At 62.3% G+C, this 18,299-nt stretch overlaps 2 protein-coding genes across 5 annotated transcripts; one reads left to right on the forward strand and one right to left on the reverse strand.

Annotated features, from left to right (window-relative positions):
* Positions 1 to 1,737: 1,737 nt before the first annotated feature.
* On the forward strand, positions 1,738 to 12,356 carry DHX16 (DEAH-box helicase 16). Of its 3 annotated transcripts, none has more exons than XM_067530131.1 (20): positions 1,738 to 1,990; positions 2,854 to 3,101; positions 3,230 to 3,392; positions 3,752 to 3,808; positions 4,159 to 4,413; positions 4,944 to 5,168; positions 5,457 to 5,645; positions 6,075 to 6,185; positions 6,667 to 6,782; positions 6,914 to 7,124; positions 7,622 to 7,720; positions 7,806 to 7,958; positions 8,536 to 8,676; positions 8,838 to 9,000; positions 9,676 to 9,794; positions 10,141 to 10,208; positions 10,433 to 10,595; positions 10,888 to 11,049; positions 11,126 to 11,299; positions 11,750 to 12,356. In XM_067530131.1, exons 1-20 carry the CDS (start codon positions 1,790 to 1,792, stop codon positions 11,876 to 11,878), a joined length of 3,147 nt encoding a protein of 1,048 aa, XP_067386232.1. In that variant the 5' UTR covers positions 1,738 to 1,789; the 3' UTR covers positions 11,879 to 12,356. The 3 variants fall into 3 exon arrangements, with proteins under 3 accessions (XP_067386232.1, XP_067386233.1, XP_067386234.1); XM_067530132.1 differs by having other exon boundaries at positions 1,738 to 1,942; XM_067530133.1 differs by lacking the exons at positions 1,738 to 1,990; positions 2,854 to 3,101; positions 3,230 to 3,392; ... (2 more) ...; positions 4,944 to 5,168; positions 5,457 to 5,645 and having other exon boundaries at positions 6,108 to 6,185; positions 6,678 to 6,782.
* A 399-nt stretch (positions 12,357 to 12,755) lies between these two features.
* Positions 12,756 to 17,193, reverse strand: CUNH6orf136 (chromosome unknown C6orf136 homolog). 2 transcript variants are annotated; one of them, XM_067530134.1, is made up of 6 exons: positions 16,985 to 17,193; positions 15,421 to 15,930; positions 14,241 to 14,329; positions 13,699 to 13,899; positions 13,242 to 13,311; positions 12,756 to 13,117 (listed from the first exon to the last, which is right to left on the reverse strand). In XM_067530134.1, the coding sequence occupies exons 1-6, from the start codon at positions 17,117 to 17,119 to the stop codon at positions 12,959 to 12,961; spliced, it is 1,164 nt and encodes a 387-aa protein (XP_067386235.1). In that variant the 5' UTR covers positions 17,120 to 17,193; the 3' UTR covers positions 12,756 to 12,958. The 2 variants fall into 2 exon arrangements, with proteins under 2 accessions (XP_067386235.1, XP_067386236.1); XM_067530135.1 differs by lacking the exon at positions 16,985 to 17,193 and adding an exon at positions 16,203 to 16,332.
* Positions 17,194 to 18,299: the final 1,106 nt, after the last annotated feature.

Here is an 18,299-nt window from a genome sequence, read left to right on the forward strand (position 1 = left end):
GAAATATGGGTAAGAGCCAGGTCTGTGAAGATCCTGCTTTGAAAGGCAATCCGCCTGCTGTTAAATATGGTAGGGAGACAGGGCGTATGCCTGGAAACACGACAGAGAGCCTACTGAAGAATGTGCCTAACACCTAGAAATAGGGAGTTGACGCGTGCCTGGAAATAAGGCAAAGAATCAGACAGGGAGCTGATTTGTCTGTAAATATGGTAAAGAGCCTAGTCCAGAAGGTGACTCATATGGTAGAAAATACAGTACAATGTCAAATAAGGATCTAGTTGCCTGTAACTGTGGTAAAGCGGGAAGTCGGAAACTGACTCAGACTCAGTTAATTACAGTAAAGAGCCGACAGAATCACGGATGTGGCACATGCACATTTAGTTACCAAATGAGGATACACGGCTAGGAGCCAAATCAGGGCAGCAGCTCCTAACTGTAACGAGGTGGCCTTGTGTAAGGCTAATTGGGCTAAAGACCGAAAGAAGCTGCGACATGTATAAAGCTATAATCACGGCAAGGGCCTCAGTCCACAACCAGGGCTGCTGCTCTTATACAGGTGATATGGTACGGACCAGATATTGGGATTGTGGCTCATAAGCGGGCAGTTATGGTGAAGATCCAAGTTGATGGCGCAGCCTGCACATGGGTTATTACGGTACAGGCCCCAATAAGAGCCGGGGGCTCATAAACTATTAATTACAGTACAGGATTGAATCAAAGCAGGCACCTGTACAGTGATAATTACAGTCCTGGCCCGAATTGGCGCTGAGGCCTGTACGTGGGTACAGACCCAATTCTGGGTGTAACCTGCCCTCTGTTAATTACGGTACAGATCCGAATTGATGCTAGAGCCCATACATCGTTAATTATGGTACACAGCTGAAGTGGTGTTGAAGCTTATATTACAGTAATTACGGTGAAAACCAGACTTGTTTGTGCGGGTCACAGACCACGAATTATTAGTACATTCCTAACGCGGGGTTATGACTCATATACCTGCATTTACGGTGCCGACACCCCAGATTATTATGAGGCACCAATTTGAGGTGTGCCCGTGGCTGCAGCTGCTATAATCGTAATTACGGTAAAATGAGAACCCTGGAGTAAGAATCGGGTATGCATATGGACAGAACAAAACTGAAATGCGAGTAGGGCACACGCTCCTGTAATTACGGTAAACAGCCAGAGGGAGCGGTGCGCCTCAGACTGGCGCGATTAGGATGCAGAGCCTGATTGGCTGACTGCTGGCTCATCGTAATTGGGAGTCTGGCTGGAGGAGGAGCGATTGATAATCCTGTAATTACGGTAAGGGGGGGCGCCTAGAAGAGGCTCCTATTGCAATAATTACGGTAGTATGTCTGGCTGGAGGAGCGATTGACATTCCTGTCATTACGCTAGGGGGGACCCGGCAAGTAGAGAAGTTTATGGCAATAATTACGGTATGATGTCTGTCTAGAGGAGGAGCAACCAGACCCCTTCCCGACATTACGGTAAGGCCCCATCAGGCGAATGAGAGGCTCCTATTCCTGCAATTACGACAAGCGCTCCTTGTTTACGGTTGACGCGCCGTTCATTACGGTAACGTCGGGACTTGGGTTTTTGGGTGCGGTTCATATACCCGTCATTACGGTACGCGCGCGGCCCGCACTTGCCTGCGTACAGCACGTGACAACACAGCGCTCGGCGCCGGCGCACTGCAACCACCCCGCCCCTCGACCCGGAAGTGGCGCTGGTCACGTGTCCGCAGGCGGGGTACGGTGGCCCGGCCGGCGGCGGCGGCGTTCGGAGGATGGCGGCGCTGGAGCGCTGGGTGTCCGGGGAGCTGCACGCGCTGCTGGGGCTGAGCGAGCGGCACGTGGTCGGGTTCCTGCTCGGCCTGGCCCGGCGCAGCCGCAGCCCGGACGAGCTGCTGAGCCGCCTGGAGGAGACGGAGACGCTGCGCGTGAGCGAGCCGGCCGTGCGCGCCTTCGCCCTGCGCCTCTGGGAGCAGGTGGGCGGGGCCACGCGGGAGGGGCGGGGCGAGTGGGGCTGAGGGAGGGGGCCACACTGGAAGGGAGGGGCTAGTGGGGTGAAAGGGCGGGGCCACACTGGAGGGGAGGGGCTAGTGGGGTGAAAGGGAGGGGCCACACTGGAGGGGAGGGGCTAGTGGGGTGAGAGGGCGGGGCCACATTGGAAGGGAGGGGCTAGTGGGGCTGAGGGAGGGGCCACACTGGAGGGGAGGGGCCAGTGCAGTGAGAGGGAGGGGCCACACTGGAGGGGAGGGGCCAGTGCAGTGTGTGGGAGGGGCCAGTGGGGGCTGAGTGAGGAGGCCCAATAGTGGGGGGAGGGGATGAGGGGGGCAGGTTGCATAGGAGAGGGAGGGGAAGGCTCGCCCTGGAGGGGCTAATGGGGCTGGGGAGGGGATGGGACCCATGGGGGAGGCCCTGCCCCCCGGGGAGGGAGTGGGGCTAGTGGGCCTGAAGGAGAAGGGCCAGTGAACAAAGGGAGCAGGAGCACAGAGGATGGAGGAGAGGCCAATGGGGCGTGTCCTGTGAGCTAAGTGGGCGGGGCCTGTGGAGGATGGGGTGGGAGGATGGGGGAGGGAGAGCTGTAGGAGCCAGGCCTCTGTGTGGGGGGGGGGGGGAGGAGAGGAGGACGTTAGGGAGGGGTCCCTGGGTGGGGACTATATGGGAAGGGGCAGGCCTAGCTGGGAAGAGGTGAAAGGGGGCGGAGCCTTTTGAAAGGGGGAGGAGTTAGCTGCAGGGAAGGGCCCTGTGAGCCAAGGGGTGGGGCTTGTGGAAGGAGGTTGGGGGGGCCAGGGCGGGAGCATGCAGTGCTTCTGACCCCCTCCCCCATTTCTCCCCCCACCCTTAGATCCCACGTCAGGCCCCCCAGGAGCGTCGGGCCAGGGTAGCCGAGCAGGAGGCCCTGGCCATGCAGCAGAAGAACCGTTCGTACCAGCTGCTGGAAGACAGCGATGAGGAGGAGAAGGGGGATGGGGGGGCCGCCCCGGGCACCAAGAACCGCCCCGCGGGGGGGAAGCACAAGAAGCGGCGCAAACACCTGCGCCGGAAACAGCAGGAGGAGGCATCGGAGGAGGAGAATGAGGCAGAGCAGGAGCCGTGAGTGTCGCCCCCGCCCCAGGGGATCCCAGGGCGTAGGGCCGGGGGGAGAGTCCCCTGTGCCGGGCGGTGGTCCCTGGAGCCGGTGAATGCCCTGAGTGTGGTTTCTTGCCCTTCCCCGGGCGCAGGGAGCCGGCGCAGTCCCTGGAGGGGAAGGACTCGGAGGACGAATGGGACCGTAGCGAGCGGGAGCGTCTGCAGGACCTGGAGGAGCGCGACGCCTTCGCCGAACGGGTCAAGCGCAAGGACAAGGAGCGGACCAGGAATGTCCTGGAGCGCTCGGACAAGAAGGTCAGCGGCGGCCCTGCCCCCCAGCTGCTGGGATTCCTTCCTGAGTCCCCTGTGCCACCTGTCTCACCCGTGCTGTGTTCCTCTTGCTGCCAGATTTCTCCCCTGAAGGGTAGATGATGAATCCCACAAGCGCTGGAGGGCAGGGATATGTGGGGAGGAGGGAAAAATTAGTCGTTTATTACCCAGCTGGGGAGCCCCTCCTGGAAAGCTCCGGGCCCTTCGTGCAAGGAGGTCTGCCCCGCATGCACAGCCCGGCCGGCTCCAGAGAGTGGCTGGGTCTGGGGTTAGTTTTGGGCGGAGGGGAAGGACTGTTTACACAACCTAATCGGTGTCTCCCCCTCGCCCGTTGCTGGGCTCAGGCCTACGAAGAGGCGCAGAAGCGACTGAAGATGGCAGAAGAGGACAAGAAAACCATGGTGAGGGCTTTGTATTTCTGTCTCGCTCCTGGCTGATGGAGGCTGGACAGCTCAGTATCCCTCTGTCCCTGCCACCCCACATCAGAGCAGTGGGGCCCATCTAGCCCCGTACCCAGGCCCCCACTTGGATAGTACCCAGGAGTCCTGACTCCCAGCCCCCTCTAACCACTAGACCCCACTCCCTTTCCAGAGCTGGTGATAGAACCCAGGAGTCCTGACTCCCAGCCCCCCCTGCTCTAACCACTAGATCCCACTCCCCTCCCAGAGCTAGGGAGAGAACCCAGGAGTCCTGGCTTCCCGCTAGGTGCCCTCAGCCCCTCTCCACCCTCCCCCTTTCCCACCCCCTCCAGATCCCGGAGCTGCGGAAGAAGTCGCGCCGGGAGTACCTGGCCAAGCGGGAGCGGGACAAGCTGGAGGACCTGGAGGCGGAGATCGTGGACGAGGAGCATCTGTTCTCGGAGCCGGAGCTGACGGCGGTCGAGCGGCTGGAGCTGGAGTACAAGCGCCGGGTGCGCGACCTGGCCAAGGACTACAAGCAGGCGGGCGAAAAGGAGAAGCTGGAGAAAAGCAGCCGCTACTACATGCCTGAAGAAAGCCGCAGCAAGGTACCCACCGCGGGCGGTCTCGGGGGGGGCAGCTGTAGCTCTGTAGAAGGATGGGGGGGAAAGGGTACATGTCCTTGCCCAGGGGCTGGGGAGATGGAAGGAGGGGGACAGCGGGGGCGGGGCAGCCCTTTGCTGCAGGAGAGGGGAGCCTGACTCCCTGGACAGTGTCCCCTGGGGTTGAGGGGTCCCTGCCCCCAGGGCCGTTGCCTGTGTTGGAAGGAGGCAGGGGTTGGCATTAGCAACACAGCTGGGCTGGCATCATGCTGGGGTGGGGAACAACCCCCCCTTGGGGGCTGGTTCTGCTAGACTCCAGGGGGAAGGGCCAGGTTCCCGGTGGGGACTGAAATCTGGGCTTGGCCTGTGACCCCCACCACTGCAGTCTCCCCTGCTCAAATCTCGGAGTGACCCTTGAATGCTGACACCCCCACCCGCCTGCCCGCAGAAGGGGTTGATGTCAGACTTGCCCCGGAGCTGGGCTCTCCCTAGCCCTATGACTCACCCTCCCTTCCCTCTTCTCTGCCCCCCGGCAGAAGATTCCCGACCGCTACGAGGAGCCGGTGACGGACGAGCGCTCCACGCCGAGGGACGAGCAGCGGCGCTGGGAGGAGGACCACATCGGGGCGGCCGCCCTGCGCTTCGGGGCCCGCGATGCTGGCCAGCGCCACCCCCGCAAGGACTACGAGTACGTGCTGGAGGAGGACGAGATGATCCACTTCGTCAGCGCCGTGCAGATGCAGGGCACGGCCCAGGGCAAGGTGAGAGATTGGGGGGGGGAGGCTGAGCCTTTCCCCTCTAGGGGGCGCCGGTGGGAGGGGATTGGCTGGCTCAGGGCAGTGGGGAATTCACATCTAGGTGTAACAAGTTGTCAGGTCTCAGCCCAACCCCGCAGCAAGCCAGGTGCCCCTATCCCTACCCACCCACCCCCTGGACCAAGAACTCTATGGGTTTTACTCCCGTCTGGAGATCCAGCGGCCCGGGTGGAGGGAGGGGCTGGAGCTAGCCGGGGGGCAGCTGAGCTGATGGCGTCCCGTCCCCCTGCCCAGGAGGAGAAGCCGGAGCTGTCGGAGGCGGCACGGCGGAAGCTGTCCATGCAGGAGGTGCGGCGCAGTCTTCCCATCTACCCCTACCGCCAGGAGCTGCTGGCGGCCATCGCCGAGCACCAGATCCTCATCATTGAGGGGGAGACGGGCTCCGGGAAGACCACGCAGATCCCCCAGTACCTGTACGAGGAGGTAAGCGCTCGGCAGGACGGGCGCTGGGAGTATGTGTGTGTGGGGTGGGAGGGGGGCGGGGTTTCCTCTCCTAGTAGTGCTGACCTCAGGGTTAGGGGGCGCTGTGCTAGAAGCAGCAGGGTGGGGGTGCCCTCCTTTACAGTCAGTGCTGACCCCTATGCTCCGGTGCAGCACTAGGGGGCGCTGTGCTGGAGGGAGCGGGATGGGAGGTTCAGTGGGGGCCTTCTGCTGTCTCAGCCAGTGCTGACCGTAGCTGCACCACTCCCCAGAGGTGGCTGCATCTCAGCACTAGGTGAGCGATCCCTGCGCCGCGTGACTGTGAGGCTGTTATCCAGCTGCCCCACCCCAGAAACAGCTGCATTTCTGCTCGGACGGCTGCTCCCAGGGAATCTCCATCCAGTCCTTGGACAATCTGGCTTCCTTTCTCAGGGCTACACGGAGAAAGGGATGAAGATCGGTTGCACCCAACCCAGACGAGTGGCGGCCATGAGCGTCGCGGCCCGAGTCTCCCAGGAAATGGGAGTGAAGCTTGGAAACGAGGTGTGCAACTGGGAGGGGGGTTGTTATGCCCTTCCCTGCCCTCCTGAGCCAGCACGCCCTAGAGGGGAAAGGCCCCGTGTCCCGTTCCTCACCGGCCAGTCCCCCGACCCTGGGGCCAGATCAGAGCCGGCGCCCCCTAGAGGGGAAAGGCCCCATGTCCCATTTCTCACCCCCAAAGCCAGCCAGCCCCCCGGCCCTCGCACCGGCTGGGAACTGATGCCCCATGGAGGGGACAGGCCCCTTGTCCCTTTCCTTGCTGCTGCAAATCACCGGGTCCATTTTCCTGTGACCCTTCCCAGGCCAGGCCAGCAGGAGCCCTGTAGGCCCAACCCCCGTCACCCCCCAAGCAGGAGCAGCTCGCTGCAAAACAGTGCCCTCCTCCGAGCGGGGTGGTGGAGCGCTCCCCGTGGCGGCCGGGCGCCAGCCAGGCTGCGTTCGTATTGGCCGCCGGCAACTCGGGCTGATCCCTCCCGCCTGGCAGGTGGGCTACAGCATCCGCTTTGAGGACTGCACGTCGGAGCGCACGCGCCTGACCTACATGACGGACGGCATGCTGCTGCGGGAGCTCCTGACGGAGCCTGACCTCGCCAGCTACAGGTGAGCCACGCGGGAAGGGTTGGGCGGCAGGGTGGGGGGCGGTCCCATGCTGGCCCCAGTGCGGCGGTAAGAGGGCGCCCGCGGCACTGCAGTGAGCGGTGCTGTTCCTGACGCCCCGTCTCCCGGCACAGCGTGATCATCATAGACGAGGCTCACGAGCGCACCCTCCACACCGACATCCTCTTCGGGCTGATCAAGGACATCGCCCGCTTCCGCCCGGGGCTCAAGGCGCTGATCGCCAGCGCCACCCTGGACACCGAGCGCTTCTCTGCCTTCTTCGACGACGCGCCCATCTTCCGCATCCCCGGCCGCCGCTTCCCCGTGGACATCTTCTACACCAAGGTCTGGGGTGGGGGGGAAAGGGGCCCCTCGAGGGTGGAATGGGGGCAGGATCGCTGGGCGTGGGATGGCCCCATGGAGTGGGGAGAGGATTGTGCTTGGGGCGTTATGGAGGGGTCCTTGTGGGTGGAAGAGGAGAGATTGTGGCCAGGAGGGGGCGGCGATGGAAGACGGAGGGAGGAGACATGGGTAGGAGGGGGCCACACGGGTGGCATGGGGGGATGGTTGTGGGGACCTAGGGGTGAGGCGTGGCTAGGAGGGGGCAGCACGGGGAGATCTGGGAGAGCAGGGTGTGAGAGGTACAGAAGGCAAGCAGCTGGGGAAGACCCAGAGAGCAGGGCTCCAGGGGGCAGTTCGAGGGGTGCCGAGTGGGCCATGGACGCAGAGGGGTTTGGGGAGCAATGTCCGATTGTCGAGGGGGGAGGAGAGGAAGGCTCCAGGCCGGAGGGTCGCGCCATGGGGCAGGGAGGGGCGAGAGCTGACCTCTGACCCCTCTTTAGGCCCCTGAGGCCGATTACCTGGAGGCCTGCGTGGTGTCGGTGCTGCAGATCCACGTCACCCAGCCCCCTGGAGACATCCTGGTCTTCCTCACCGGCCAGGTAAGTGCCTGGCCCCGCCCCTGCCAGGCTTGGCCCCGCCCCTCACAGCACCTGACGCCCCCCTCTCTTCCCCTCCGCCTCGCAGGAGGAGATCGAGGCCTGCTGCGAGATGCTGCAGGAGCGCTGCCGCCGCCTGGGCTCCAAGATTCCCGAGCTGCTGGTGCTGCCCATCTACGCCAACCTGCCCTCCGACATACAGGCCAAGATCTTTGAGCCCACCCCGCCCGGCGCCCGGAAGGTGGGGGGCTGCCCAGGGGCGGGGCTTGGGGAAGTAGGGATGCAGGGGAGGTGCTTAGACCTCTGGGGTGGTACTTCAGGAAGATAGATGGGCTTGGGCATGGCCTATAGGGAGGGGATTGAGGTACGGCTCCTTGGGGGAGGGGCTTGGAGCTGTGGGGGCGGGGCTTCAGGAGGAGGGGCATAGCTGTCTGGGGGCATGGGTTTATGGGAGGGGCTTAATGCTCTAGGGGTATGGCTCCATGGCTGAGGGGGAGGGGTTTAGAGTTCTGGAGGTGTGGCTTCAGGGGTACCTGGGTTTGTGGGTGGGGCTTAGCCTTGGAGGGGGCTTCAGGGCTAGGTGTCTGGCGGAGGTGGGGTTGAAAGAAGCATGTGTGTGGTTGGGGCAGCAAGGGAGGAGCTTAGTACTTCAGGGAGGAGCTTTTGGAGGGGCGGGGCTTAGGTACACACACCCCTCCCCCACGCTCTCTTGTTTAGTAGCTGTGACTGTGAGGTCCAGCCCAGGGCACTGCAGGGGGGACCAGGCCCGCCAGACCCCTTGCTCCCCAGCTGATGAGACATCTCCCCACCCCTCCCAGGTCGTGGTGGCGACGAACATCGCGGAGACCTCGCTGACCATCGACGGGATCATCTACGTCATTGACCCGGGGTTCTGCAAGCAGAAGAGCTACAACGCCCGCACCGGCATGGAGTCTTTGATCGTCACGCCCTGCTCCCGGGTAGGGGGCAGCTCCATAGCCCCAATACACCCTCTGCCCCCTGCTTAAGACCCCAGGGCCTGGCTGAGCCCCAGATTACAGACTTTCAAATGGGGTCAGAGGGTCTCCTATCTCCCCCTGCCCCCTTGTTCTCATCTCATGCTCCTTTTCTCCCTTCACAGGCCTCTGCCAACCAGCGGGCGGGCCGGGCCGGGCGCGTGGCTGCCGGGAAGTGCTTCCGCCTCTACACAGCCTGGGCCTACAAGAATGAGATGGAGGAGACCACGGTGCCCGAGATCCAGAGGACCAACTTGGGCAACGTGGTGCTGCTGTTAAAGAGCCTGGGTGAGGAGAGGCACCTGCCGGGGGGGGGCGGGAAGGTCCCAGTGTGAGGATGAGATCCACTAGTTCTAAAATCTTGCCACGCAGGGTGAGCAGAAGCCAACAGTTCAGTTCACGAACTACGGATAATGCTTCTTTTAACAAATCGGTGAGCTTTAAATGCAAAACATGTTTCAATATCCTTTTTTTTCCCCCTTACGGATCCAGCAGGGTTCAGACGGCTTTACCGAGCTGCTAAAAACACCTTCACAATGCTGCTTTTTATGCAAAAATTCAATTCTCATTTCTGTCCAAAAATGCCACTTGACGCCCCCCACGAGTCAGCCATTCATCATCATCTAGTCGATTGAACACACGTCCTTTGCCACTTTCTAACGTCAGAAAAAAAGGCAAACTTAAGAATCCCGCTGGACGCGATATGTCTAAATTGCTTAAGTGAAGGTGCATCGATGCTGCGTGTGCTGGGTAACACAAAGAAGCCGCCGATTAGCATGGCGGTTAGGTGGGGATGGAAACCGGCCTGTTCTAACAGTTCCCAGGCAGGAAGGATCCAGCTGTCTTGATGCAAATCCATGCCCAGGACCAATGCAAAACCCGCTGAAGAGCGGTGATTTAAATAGGTGTGTCCCGCTCGCTGATTTTAAATCAAACCGCCCTGCCTGCCTTTTCCCCCCACAGGCATCAATGATCTCATCCACTTTGACTTCATGGACCCGCCCCCCCATGAGACTCTGGTCCTGGCCCTGGAGCAGCTGTATGCCCTGGGGGCGCTCAATCACTTGGGGGAGCTCACCAAGGTAAGAGGGGGTGTCCTGCCCTGACTGGGACAAAAGAGGAGAGGCTGAGCAGCCTGCTGTGCTGCTAAGGGCACCTTTGTGTGGGGGAACCCGGGGCTCCCCTGCTGTGACACCCCCAGGCTCCAGGGCAGGATCTGAGCTTCACGCCTGGAGGTCAGGAAGGAAAATTCAGCTCCTCCCCCCACACTCCTGTAGGATACGACTGACCAGTGAGCTGCAGCAGGGGGCGGGCTCTGCTGTCTTGGGGAGCATCTGGTGTGGGTTGGAAACGTAGAGCTAGGTGGGCCCCTGGGTCTGAGGGGAAGGAGGGAGGAATCAGTCTCTTATGGCCGTCTCTCTCTCCCAGCTGGGCCGGAAGATGGCAGAGCTGCCCGTGGACCCCATGCTGTCCAAGATGATCCTGGCCTCAGAGCAGTGAGTCCCCCTTTTCTCCTCTCCAAAAACTCTAGTGCCCCCCGTCCTCCCCCACGACTGCCCGCAGCCCGACACAGGCTCACCCACTGCCTTAGCCCCTGAATGGCCGCAGCCTTCGCCCTTGGCCCCTACCACGCCCCAAGGGCCACGTTTCCCAAGCCCTCTTCTGGTCAGCTCTCCGGGGCAGGGCCCCTCTCTAAAACCGCCTCCCTGGGGCTCTGCAGGTACAAGTGCTCGGAGCAGATCCTCTCCATCGCGGCCATGCTGTCGGTCAACAACTCCATCTTCTACCGGCCCAAGGACAAGGTGGTGCACGCTGACAACGCCCGCATGAACTTCTTCCTGCCGGGCGGAGACCACCTGGTGCTGCTCAACATCTACAACCAGGTGAGGGGGCAGGGAATGGACACAGGGCCTTTCCCGCCACGGGGCACCAGCTGATCCAACCCCACCCCAAGGTGAGGGGACCAGGTGGTCAGAGGGGTGGGGGATGGGACATGGGGTCCTTCCCCCCTCCACTCCCCACTCCAGAGTGCTGGCTCCAATCCAGCCCCAGGCATGGCGACTGGGTTACAGTACAGGGTCTCAAAGCTGTCCCGGCCAGCTGTGTACACCCCATGGGGGGAGGGGTCCTACACTCACAGCTGGGGCTGGCTGACACCCCCTTCCCCCCCGACAGTGGGTGGAGAGCGGTTTCTCCATGCAGTGGTGCTACGAGAACTTCATCCAGTTCCGCTCCATGCGGCGGGCGCGGGACGTGCGGGAGCAGCTGGAGGGGCTGATGGAGCGCATCGAGGTGGACATCACCTCCAGCGAGGGAGACTACGTCCCCATCCGCAAGGTAACCCCCTCCACCTACCGCCTCCCCCTACCCGTCCTTCCCGCCCCACGCTGACCCTCGCTGCTCGCCCTCCCAGGCCATCACCTCCGGCTTCTTCTACCACACGGCCCGGCTGACCCGCACTGGCTACAAGACGGTCAAGCACCAGCAGATGGTCTTTATTCACCCCAACAGCTGCCTGTTCGAGGAGCAGCCCCGCTGGATCATCTACCACGAGCTGGTCTTCACCACCAAGGAGTTCATGAGACAGGTATGCCCACCGGCGGTGCATGCTGGGAGGTGGGACTCCCTGCCTGGCCCCCCTCTCTCTGGGGCAGCCCAAAGCATTGTGAGATGCTTCCTGCTCCCCCCACATGTGGGACTTAGAGCCCCTGTTTGATGGTGGCAAGGAGAGAAGGGGCTGCAGCAGGGAAGGCACCATCAGGGCTTGGGTGGAGCATGCCCTGGCTGGGTAAGTCTCAGCCCCATGCTTAAAGCTACTGCACAGAGCCCTCCAGCCACCAGAGGGCCCCCTTCCTGCTCTGGGCCCTCCTATTCCCTGTTAGCCCCTTCCACAGCCTGGTGGGGGTGGAGTCAGACTTAATTAGCATGAGGAGGTGGGGCTTTTAGCCCACCCTTCATTTAAAGGGCTAGTTACGGGACCAGTGCCCCAGTCCAGTAGGGGTGCTGCCCCCCGCTGATCCTCCCGTCCCTCCCGCAGGTGGTCGAGATCGACAGCACCTGGCTGCTGGAGGTGGCCCCTCATTACTACAAGTCCAAGGAGCTGGAGGATGCCGCGGCCAAGAAGCTGCCCAAGAAAGTGGGCAAGACGCGGGAGGAGCTGGGCTAGAGACCCTGGAGGCTAAAGCCGGCACCTCAGGACTGGGCTGTGGGGGGAGGGTCTGCCCCCTGGCTGTGGACTCTGTACAGTTGTATAGCGCTTGCCGGCCATAGGGACCAGCAGAAACAAAGTGATTAAGCTAAGCCAGAGCTGCTCTCCTCCCCTCCTCCGGCTCAGGGCCGGGCACCCAACTGGTTGCTGGGGGAAGGTGTAGGTTCAAGGGCAGGGGGACCCTTCTAGGGCTACCTGCTCACCACTGCCAGGGGAGCCGTATGATTGCCCACAGCCTGCACCTGGCCCTGGGTTTCCTGCTGTCTCGTTGCCCCACAGGTGCCTTCTCCCCACCCCCAGCATTCACCCAGGGGCAGCACCCAGCGGTCCCTAGAGTTGGCTGCTGCCTCGTCAATGGCTTCACCTGTGTTCTCTGCAGTGGGGATTTAGGACTTCAGGGTTCTCAGGGGAGTGGTGTCAAGTGGTTAGAGCAGCACCAACCCAGCTGCAGGGAGCATTGCCACAGTTAGGTGCCACCAGCTGCTGGGATGGAGGATGAGTGCACAGAGCAGACCAGCCCCTTTCTCTCCCCTGACCCATGCCTGTATTGTAAGGCAGGGGAAGGGAGGACAGCTAGGGAAAGCCCCCACTAGGTCTGCTCCTCCCTAGGGACTAGGAAATTGCCCCATCTCTAGGGTCAGCAGGGATCATTGCTTTGTCCCGGGATCAGCCATCATCCCACCGTCCTCTTTGAATGCCAGGCCCCCAGGCAGTTACCCCAGCTCCCCCCTTCACCAGCAAGATGATGTAGCATCCCTGCAACACCACAGCACAAGCCACCTGCTCTCCCCTCTGGCAGATCCACCCCCCCCGTCCCTCAGCCACGGGCCCCATGTCTCACTACACCACTTTATTACATACAGGTTAAGTTACAGAGGTTCTTTACAGCGCTGGGCAGGGAGGGGGCGGGCAGGCAGGCTGGGCCCTCAGGCTGGTCTTTTGTGCACGGAGGCGACATCAGCTCACAACAAGAGTCACAACATCCAGCCCCGCTGGGTCCTGGGGCCAGGCCACTGAGACACCAGCCCCCGGGCTGGCTCAGCTGGTCCTGGCGCCCCCTGGCACCTCCTCCTGTTTGCAGGCCAGGGCAGCCAAGAGCAGCTGTAGCGAGGGTTTGTGCTCCAGCAGGCCCAGGCCAAGCACGGCCGCCACCACCCACTTCTTCACCTTGGCCACAGGCGGCTGGGAGGGCATCAGCTATGGGGAGGAGAGAGGGGTAGGCATTAAACGCTGCAGTAGCCGCTTGAGCCTCTCCGGCAGCAGGGACCCAGCGTCTCGGCTCCTCTGCCAGAGATGAGAAGCTGCCCCCCCCAGCACTCACCTTGTCTACCTGGTGACAGCGGATCAGTCCTCTGGAATCCAAGAAGAAAGTGGAATAGGCATCGTAGGTCCTGGAAGGGGAGTGTAATGAAGGGCAGTCAGAGTGGGTGCAAGGCTGATTCGGGGAGGCTCAGGGCTGGGGTGGGGGGACACACCCTGTCTGCAGGACTAGTGATCTCAGGGCCACTGGGGGGAGGATGCTGGGACTTACTCTGGGGGAATACCAAATCCTAGGGCTTCAAGGCGCTGGCAGGCAGCGAGAACACCCTCCCGCACGCTGGGAGCAGCGCTAGAGGCAGCAGGGACCATTGCTCTGTGCCTGGGCCCTGCTCTGGGACAAGGACACAGCTGCCTCAGGAGGTCATGGCCCCGCAAAGCCCAGCTGGGGCGGGCGGGGACATAGACAGAGCAGCTCCCAGCAGTGGCTGCATAAGCTGGGCCCCAGGCCAGGCTCTCACCTGTACAGCTCCTTCTTGTCCCTCTTGTAGAAGCGCAGCAAGAAGACGTGCAAGGGCAGCCCCGTGATGCGCCAGCGGGCCTGGACGCTCCAGTTCTCGGGGTGCTGCGTCAGCTTCAGCACCTCCAGCTGCATGGTGGCGAAGTAGTTCCAAACCAGGAGGCGGCACAGGAGCAGTGCCAGCTGGTACATGGCTCGGCCCCTGGGGGGCAGAGAGACCTGTCAGGCTAGGGCAGGGACCTCCACCTTGAGGGGATCCCCCCCCCAGGTCAGAGCACAAATGGGCTGGTCCAAACCATCCCAGCTCAGAATGGGCCTGTCCCACCTCCATCCAGAATGAGTGGGACAGGTCCATCCCCCCCCACTGGGGAGAGTTGAGCCAATCCTCCCTCCCACAGGAAAGTGGGCCAGTCCCACCCCTCCCCTGAGGGCAAGAGTAGTGGCACAGCCCCGAATGTCCACCCCTGCCCCCATGAGAAGAGTGGGCTGATCCCCACCAGCCCCCCCTTCCTGGTCCACTCTACCCCCCCCCTTGGTACTGACCGAGTTCTCAGGTGCAGGATCTCGTTGATGAACTCCACATCCTGGGAGTAGATCCTGTAGTCGGGCACCTTCAGGAAGAAATTCGGTAGCTGCAGAAGGACCCAGGGTAGGGAGGGAAGAGAGCGAAGACTCCGTGAGAGAAGAGGGGACCACGTAACGACACTGGGCCGGGAGCCAGGAGAGCCGGGTTCAATTCCCGGCTCAGCCACTGACTCGGTGTGCAGTGGGGCAAGGGGCTGAATCTCTGGGCATCACTTCCCCTCTCCCCAGAGCGTGGGGAGAATAATCCTTTTGTCTGTGGAGCGTGTGAGCCCTTCAAGGCAGGGAGCATCTCTCCCTGTGTGTCTGTGCCGCACCTGGCCCAGCGGGGCCCTGATCTCAGCTGTGCCCTCCAGGTGCAATGCAAGTGATCAGGCCATGCTCACCGCCCAGCAGGAGCCCCGCACCCAGCAAGATGCCCCCTGCTGGCTGGTTCAGGGGCTGCGCTGACAGAGTTAAGGTCCACCAATGGCAGAGGGGGGCCTGCGGGTAGGAAAGAGTTCTCCCTCTCCCCGGGCCCTAGCCCACCCCCTCATCAGCAGCCGGTCCCAGGACTTGCATGCACTCCCCTCTGCCTTCTTGACGTGCAGGGCTGAGGCAGACTGGCAAAGGCTGCTGCGTGGGAGGGATGCCCTGCCTCCAATGCCCTCTACCCCAGCAATGGATTCCCTTTACCCCCGGCTCTCCCTGGCCGGGAGCGCGAGGCTCTCGTCAGTTCCTCGCTCAAGCTGGGCTCAGGCCCCTTTTGACTTTGTGACCCTGCACAGCAACTGGCTGGTCACGCGGTGCCGACGCTTCCACTACAAAGGGCCCAGCGGGCTGGAAGGCGAATCAGCCCAGCTGCGTAAGGAGGAACAGAAATAAGAGCTGCCCTATAGCCTGGGGCGGGCAGGGAAAGCGTCCAGCAGCGATGGGATTCAGACAGCCGGGGGGGAAGAGAATGCAGGCAGCAGGGGTGGGGAGGTGGAAGGAGAAGCCAGGCAGGAGGGAAGGAGAGAGGAATGAATGAAACCGGGCACACAGGCAGGGGAGAAGGGGAAATGAGGATCCAGGCAGCTCACAGAAGGGAAAAGAACCCACGTATCCTGGCAGCTCATCCAAGAGAGAGGCAGGGGACCCAAGCGTCCGAGCCCTGGCGTACCTCATGCTGCAGCTTCTCATACATGACAGCCAGGTGCTCCTGCATGCTGGGGTCGTGGTTCCCGGGCGAGCCAGAGGTGGCACTGGTGGCTGTGCCAGCGGAGGCCTGGAAGGGGGCGAGGGCGTGGCAAGGCGTCCAGCAGGGCTTGCTGTAGAACAGGCTATACAAAGAGTCCAGGGAGGCGCTGTCCAGGCCGGTGCCATGCCGCATGGTGATGTTGTCTTCCCACTGCCCATCCACTGTGGTGACGGAGGCCTCCGTGCTCTCCAGAGGGGAGAGAGCAGCAGGCTGGCCGGGGCACCCCTGCTCCAGACCCCACAGCAGCTCATGCAGGCTCAGTTTCTGCTCCGACGCACTCGGGAAAGTACCACCCACCAGCTCGGCCCCTGGTAGGGGCAACAAGGAAGTTCTGGCAGCTTCCATCTGCTGCTGCACCAGCGAGGAGTGTAATTTTGTGGCCATGGACGGGCCCAGCGTCCGGGAAGCGTTATCCCAGCAGAAGGCCAGGTCCTGGAAGGGATTAGAGGGACTGACAGCAGTTAGAGATTCAGGGGCATTTCTGTCTGCTGGGGCCATTTCAAGAGAAAGGCCCCATGTCCCAGTCCCCCTGACTTGGGGGCATACTGAAAGGCTCCATTTCACCCCCTCCAAGATAGCCAGTCTCCCACTGTTATTTCACACTCTTCCCTCCCACACCATCTCACATGCAATCCTCTCCAAAATCCTGGGGTGGGATTGACTCATAACCACAGGGCAGGGGAAAGAGGCGAGAAGATTCACACCTTTAGCTCTCTCTGGAGCTGATCCTAATCTACACGGGCATGGATGGGCACAGCCCTGCTCCCCACACTCCCAGCCAATCCACTCCCCAACCTTACTCCCACCCCTGCAACCTCAGCACGTAAAGACACACACTGCTCCTGTGGCCCCCTCCCCAGCCCAACCCACAGGTCTTATGCCCCTACTCAGGCATCCTACAGTCCCAGCCCCTGCACCTCCACCCAGACACCAACCACACAGCAAGCAACCCCAGCCCCTGCACTCCCCAACCATGCAGCCTGCATCCCCCACAGCATGCAACTCCCAACCCCAGCCCTTGCACTCCCCACACCCCAACCACGTAGCCCGCAGCACATGCAATCCACAATCCCAGCCTCTGCACCCCCTCGGGCCCCAATTATGCACCATGCACCCCCCCCCAGCATGCAACCCCCAAACCCAGTCCCTGCACACACACCCCAAGCCCCAACCACATATCCTGCATCCCCCAGCCCCTGCAAGCCCAGCCCAGCCCTTGCATCCCCCTCAGACCCCAACTATGCACCCTGCATCCCCCCCAGCATGCAAGCCCAGCCCCTACACCTCCCCCCAGACCCCAGCTTCTGCACCCCCGGCATCTGCACCCCCATGCACCCTCCCACCCCCAGGTGCCAGCTTCTGCACCTCTTCAGCTTCCTTCCCCCAAGCCCCTCCCCCTCCACAGACGCCACCCCCAGGCCTGCCCCACGCGACCCCAGCCCCGCAGCCCCGCCCCTCTGACCTTGGCCCCGCCCCCTGGGCTCACCTGCGACCGCGCCCGGTAGCAGTGGCGCGCGGACTCGCCTTGTCCCCACCGGGCCCCGGCCCCGGGACAGCGCGGCCCCCAGCAGCGGGCGGCGGGGCCCAGGCGCCCGGCCACGGCCCGGCTACGCTGGTACATGACGGCCCCGGACCCGGCTGCGGCTCGCTCGCTCGCTGCGCTTCAGCCGGCGAGAGACCGCTCCACAGCGCATGCGTCGCCGCCACCAACGGGCGCGGTGCGCAGGCGCGCTGAAAAGCCCCTGGGGCCGGGAAGGGGCGGCGCGCACGCGCGGCCCCGCCCACCCAGCGGGCTCTCAGCAGCGCGCACGCGCCGGGAAGGGAACGCGAGTCTTCCGCGCGCCGGGAAGGTGACCGTCAGGCGATCAGACAGCGCATGCGCACTCGGGGCGGTGTTTTCCCCCACCCCCACGAATGATTTAAAAAAAATAAAAGCTGTTGTTGGCGCCTGAGCATGCGATAGGCACATGCGCACTAAGGAAGGCAAGGATTGCGCGTGCGCACAGGCACCTGCTTTGTGCAAGAGGGCAGGCAAGGCCGCAATATACGCATGCGCGCCAGAAAAGATGTTCCCAGGGTCTCAGAAAGGGGGATGGCCTTAATCCACACGGGGGAGGGGCTTAGCCATAATAGGAGAGGGGGTACATTGGTGGGAGGGGCTTAACTCCCAAAGGGGTGGGGCTTAACTCACTGAGGGGGCGGTGCTCATCAGGGGCAGGGCTTAACCGGCTCAGGAACCGGGCCTCATCGGAGAGAGCGGCTTAACCCGCACAAGGGGAGGGGCATCCTTGGAGGGCGGGGCCTAATCCATATAAGGGGAGGGGCCTTATGGAAGGGAAGGGCTAAACCCTGACAGGGGCGGGGCTTCATGAAAGTAGCCTCAACTGGCTGCTACCAATCTCATTCCATCCTTCCCCCGGTCTCCCTGGGAGCTGAATCCCACTCAGGTGTGGCCCCCTCTCTGCTGCCCCCCTCACGGAGGAGGTGCCCCCTCTGGCACTAGACCCCCCCACCCCACCCCACCCACCCATCCACACGTCATTATAATCATTAATGTATTCTTCATATTGGGGTAGCACCCCGGGCTCCTGTCAAAACCCATGCCCTGCCTGTGCCAGGTGCTGTATAAACACATGCCCCCCTCCCCCCAATAGAGTATTAAAATAATTGCAGAGTGTGACACCAATGAAGCTTCTTTGTGTCCACAGACCAGTGACCGGGCGCACCAGCTCAGCGCAAGTCCAGAACCCCTAACACCACAACCCACGCTCCTACCCCTGCGCCGTTCCGCCCCCTCCCCC

Source organism: Emydura macquarii, unplaced genomic scaffold (genome assembly GCF_026122565.2).
Source record: "Emydura macquarii macquarii isolate MOO-44397 ecotype Brisbane River unplaced genomic scaffold, CSIRO-AGI_Emac_v2 contig_3035, whole genome shotgun sequence".
Lineage (NCBI taxonomy): Eukaryota > Metazoa > Chordata > Testudines > Chelidae > Emydura > Emydura macquarii.

Excerpts from the sequence above, each read along its gene's own strand:
- DHX16 (XM_067530131.1), top strand. The coding sequence starts at position 1,790 with ATGGCGGCGCTGGAGCGCTGGGTGTCCGGGGAGCTGCACGCGCTGCTG. Across the intron at positions 6,186-6,666 it reads GAGTGAAGCTTGGAAACGAG|GTGGGCTACAGCATCCGCTT; the intron begins GTGTGCAACTGG and ends CCCGCCTGGCAG. Across the intron at positions 11,050-11,125 it reads ACTACGTCCCCATCCGCAAG|GCCATCACCTCCGGCTTCTT; the intron begins GTAACCCCCTCC and ends TCGCCCTCCCAG.
- CUNH6orf136 (XM_067530134.1), bottom strand. The coding sequence starts at position 17,119 with ATGTACCAGCGTAGCCGGGCCGTGGCCGGGCGCCTGGGCCCCGCCGCC. Across the intron at positions 13,900-14,240 it reads ATCCTGCACCTGAGAACTCG|GGGCCGAGCCATGTACCAGC; the intron begins GTCAGTACCAAG and ends TCTGCCCCCCAG. Across the intron at positions 13,312-13,698 it reads GACAAGAAGGAGCTGTACAG|GACCTACGATGCCTATTCCA; the intron begins GTGAGAGCCTGG and ends CTCCCCTTCCAG.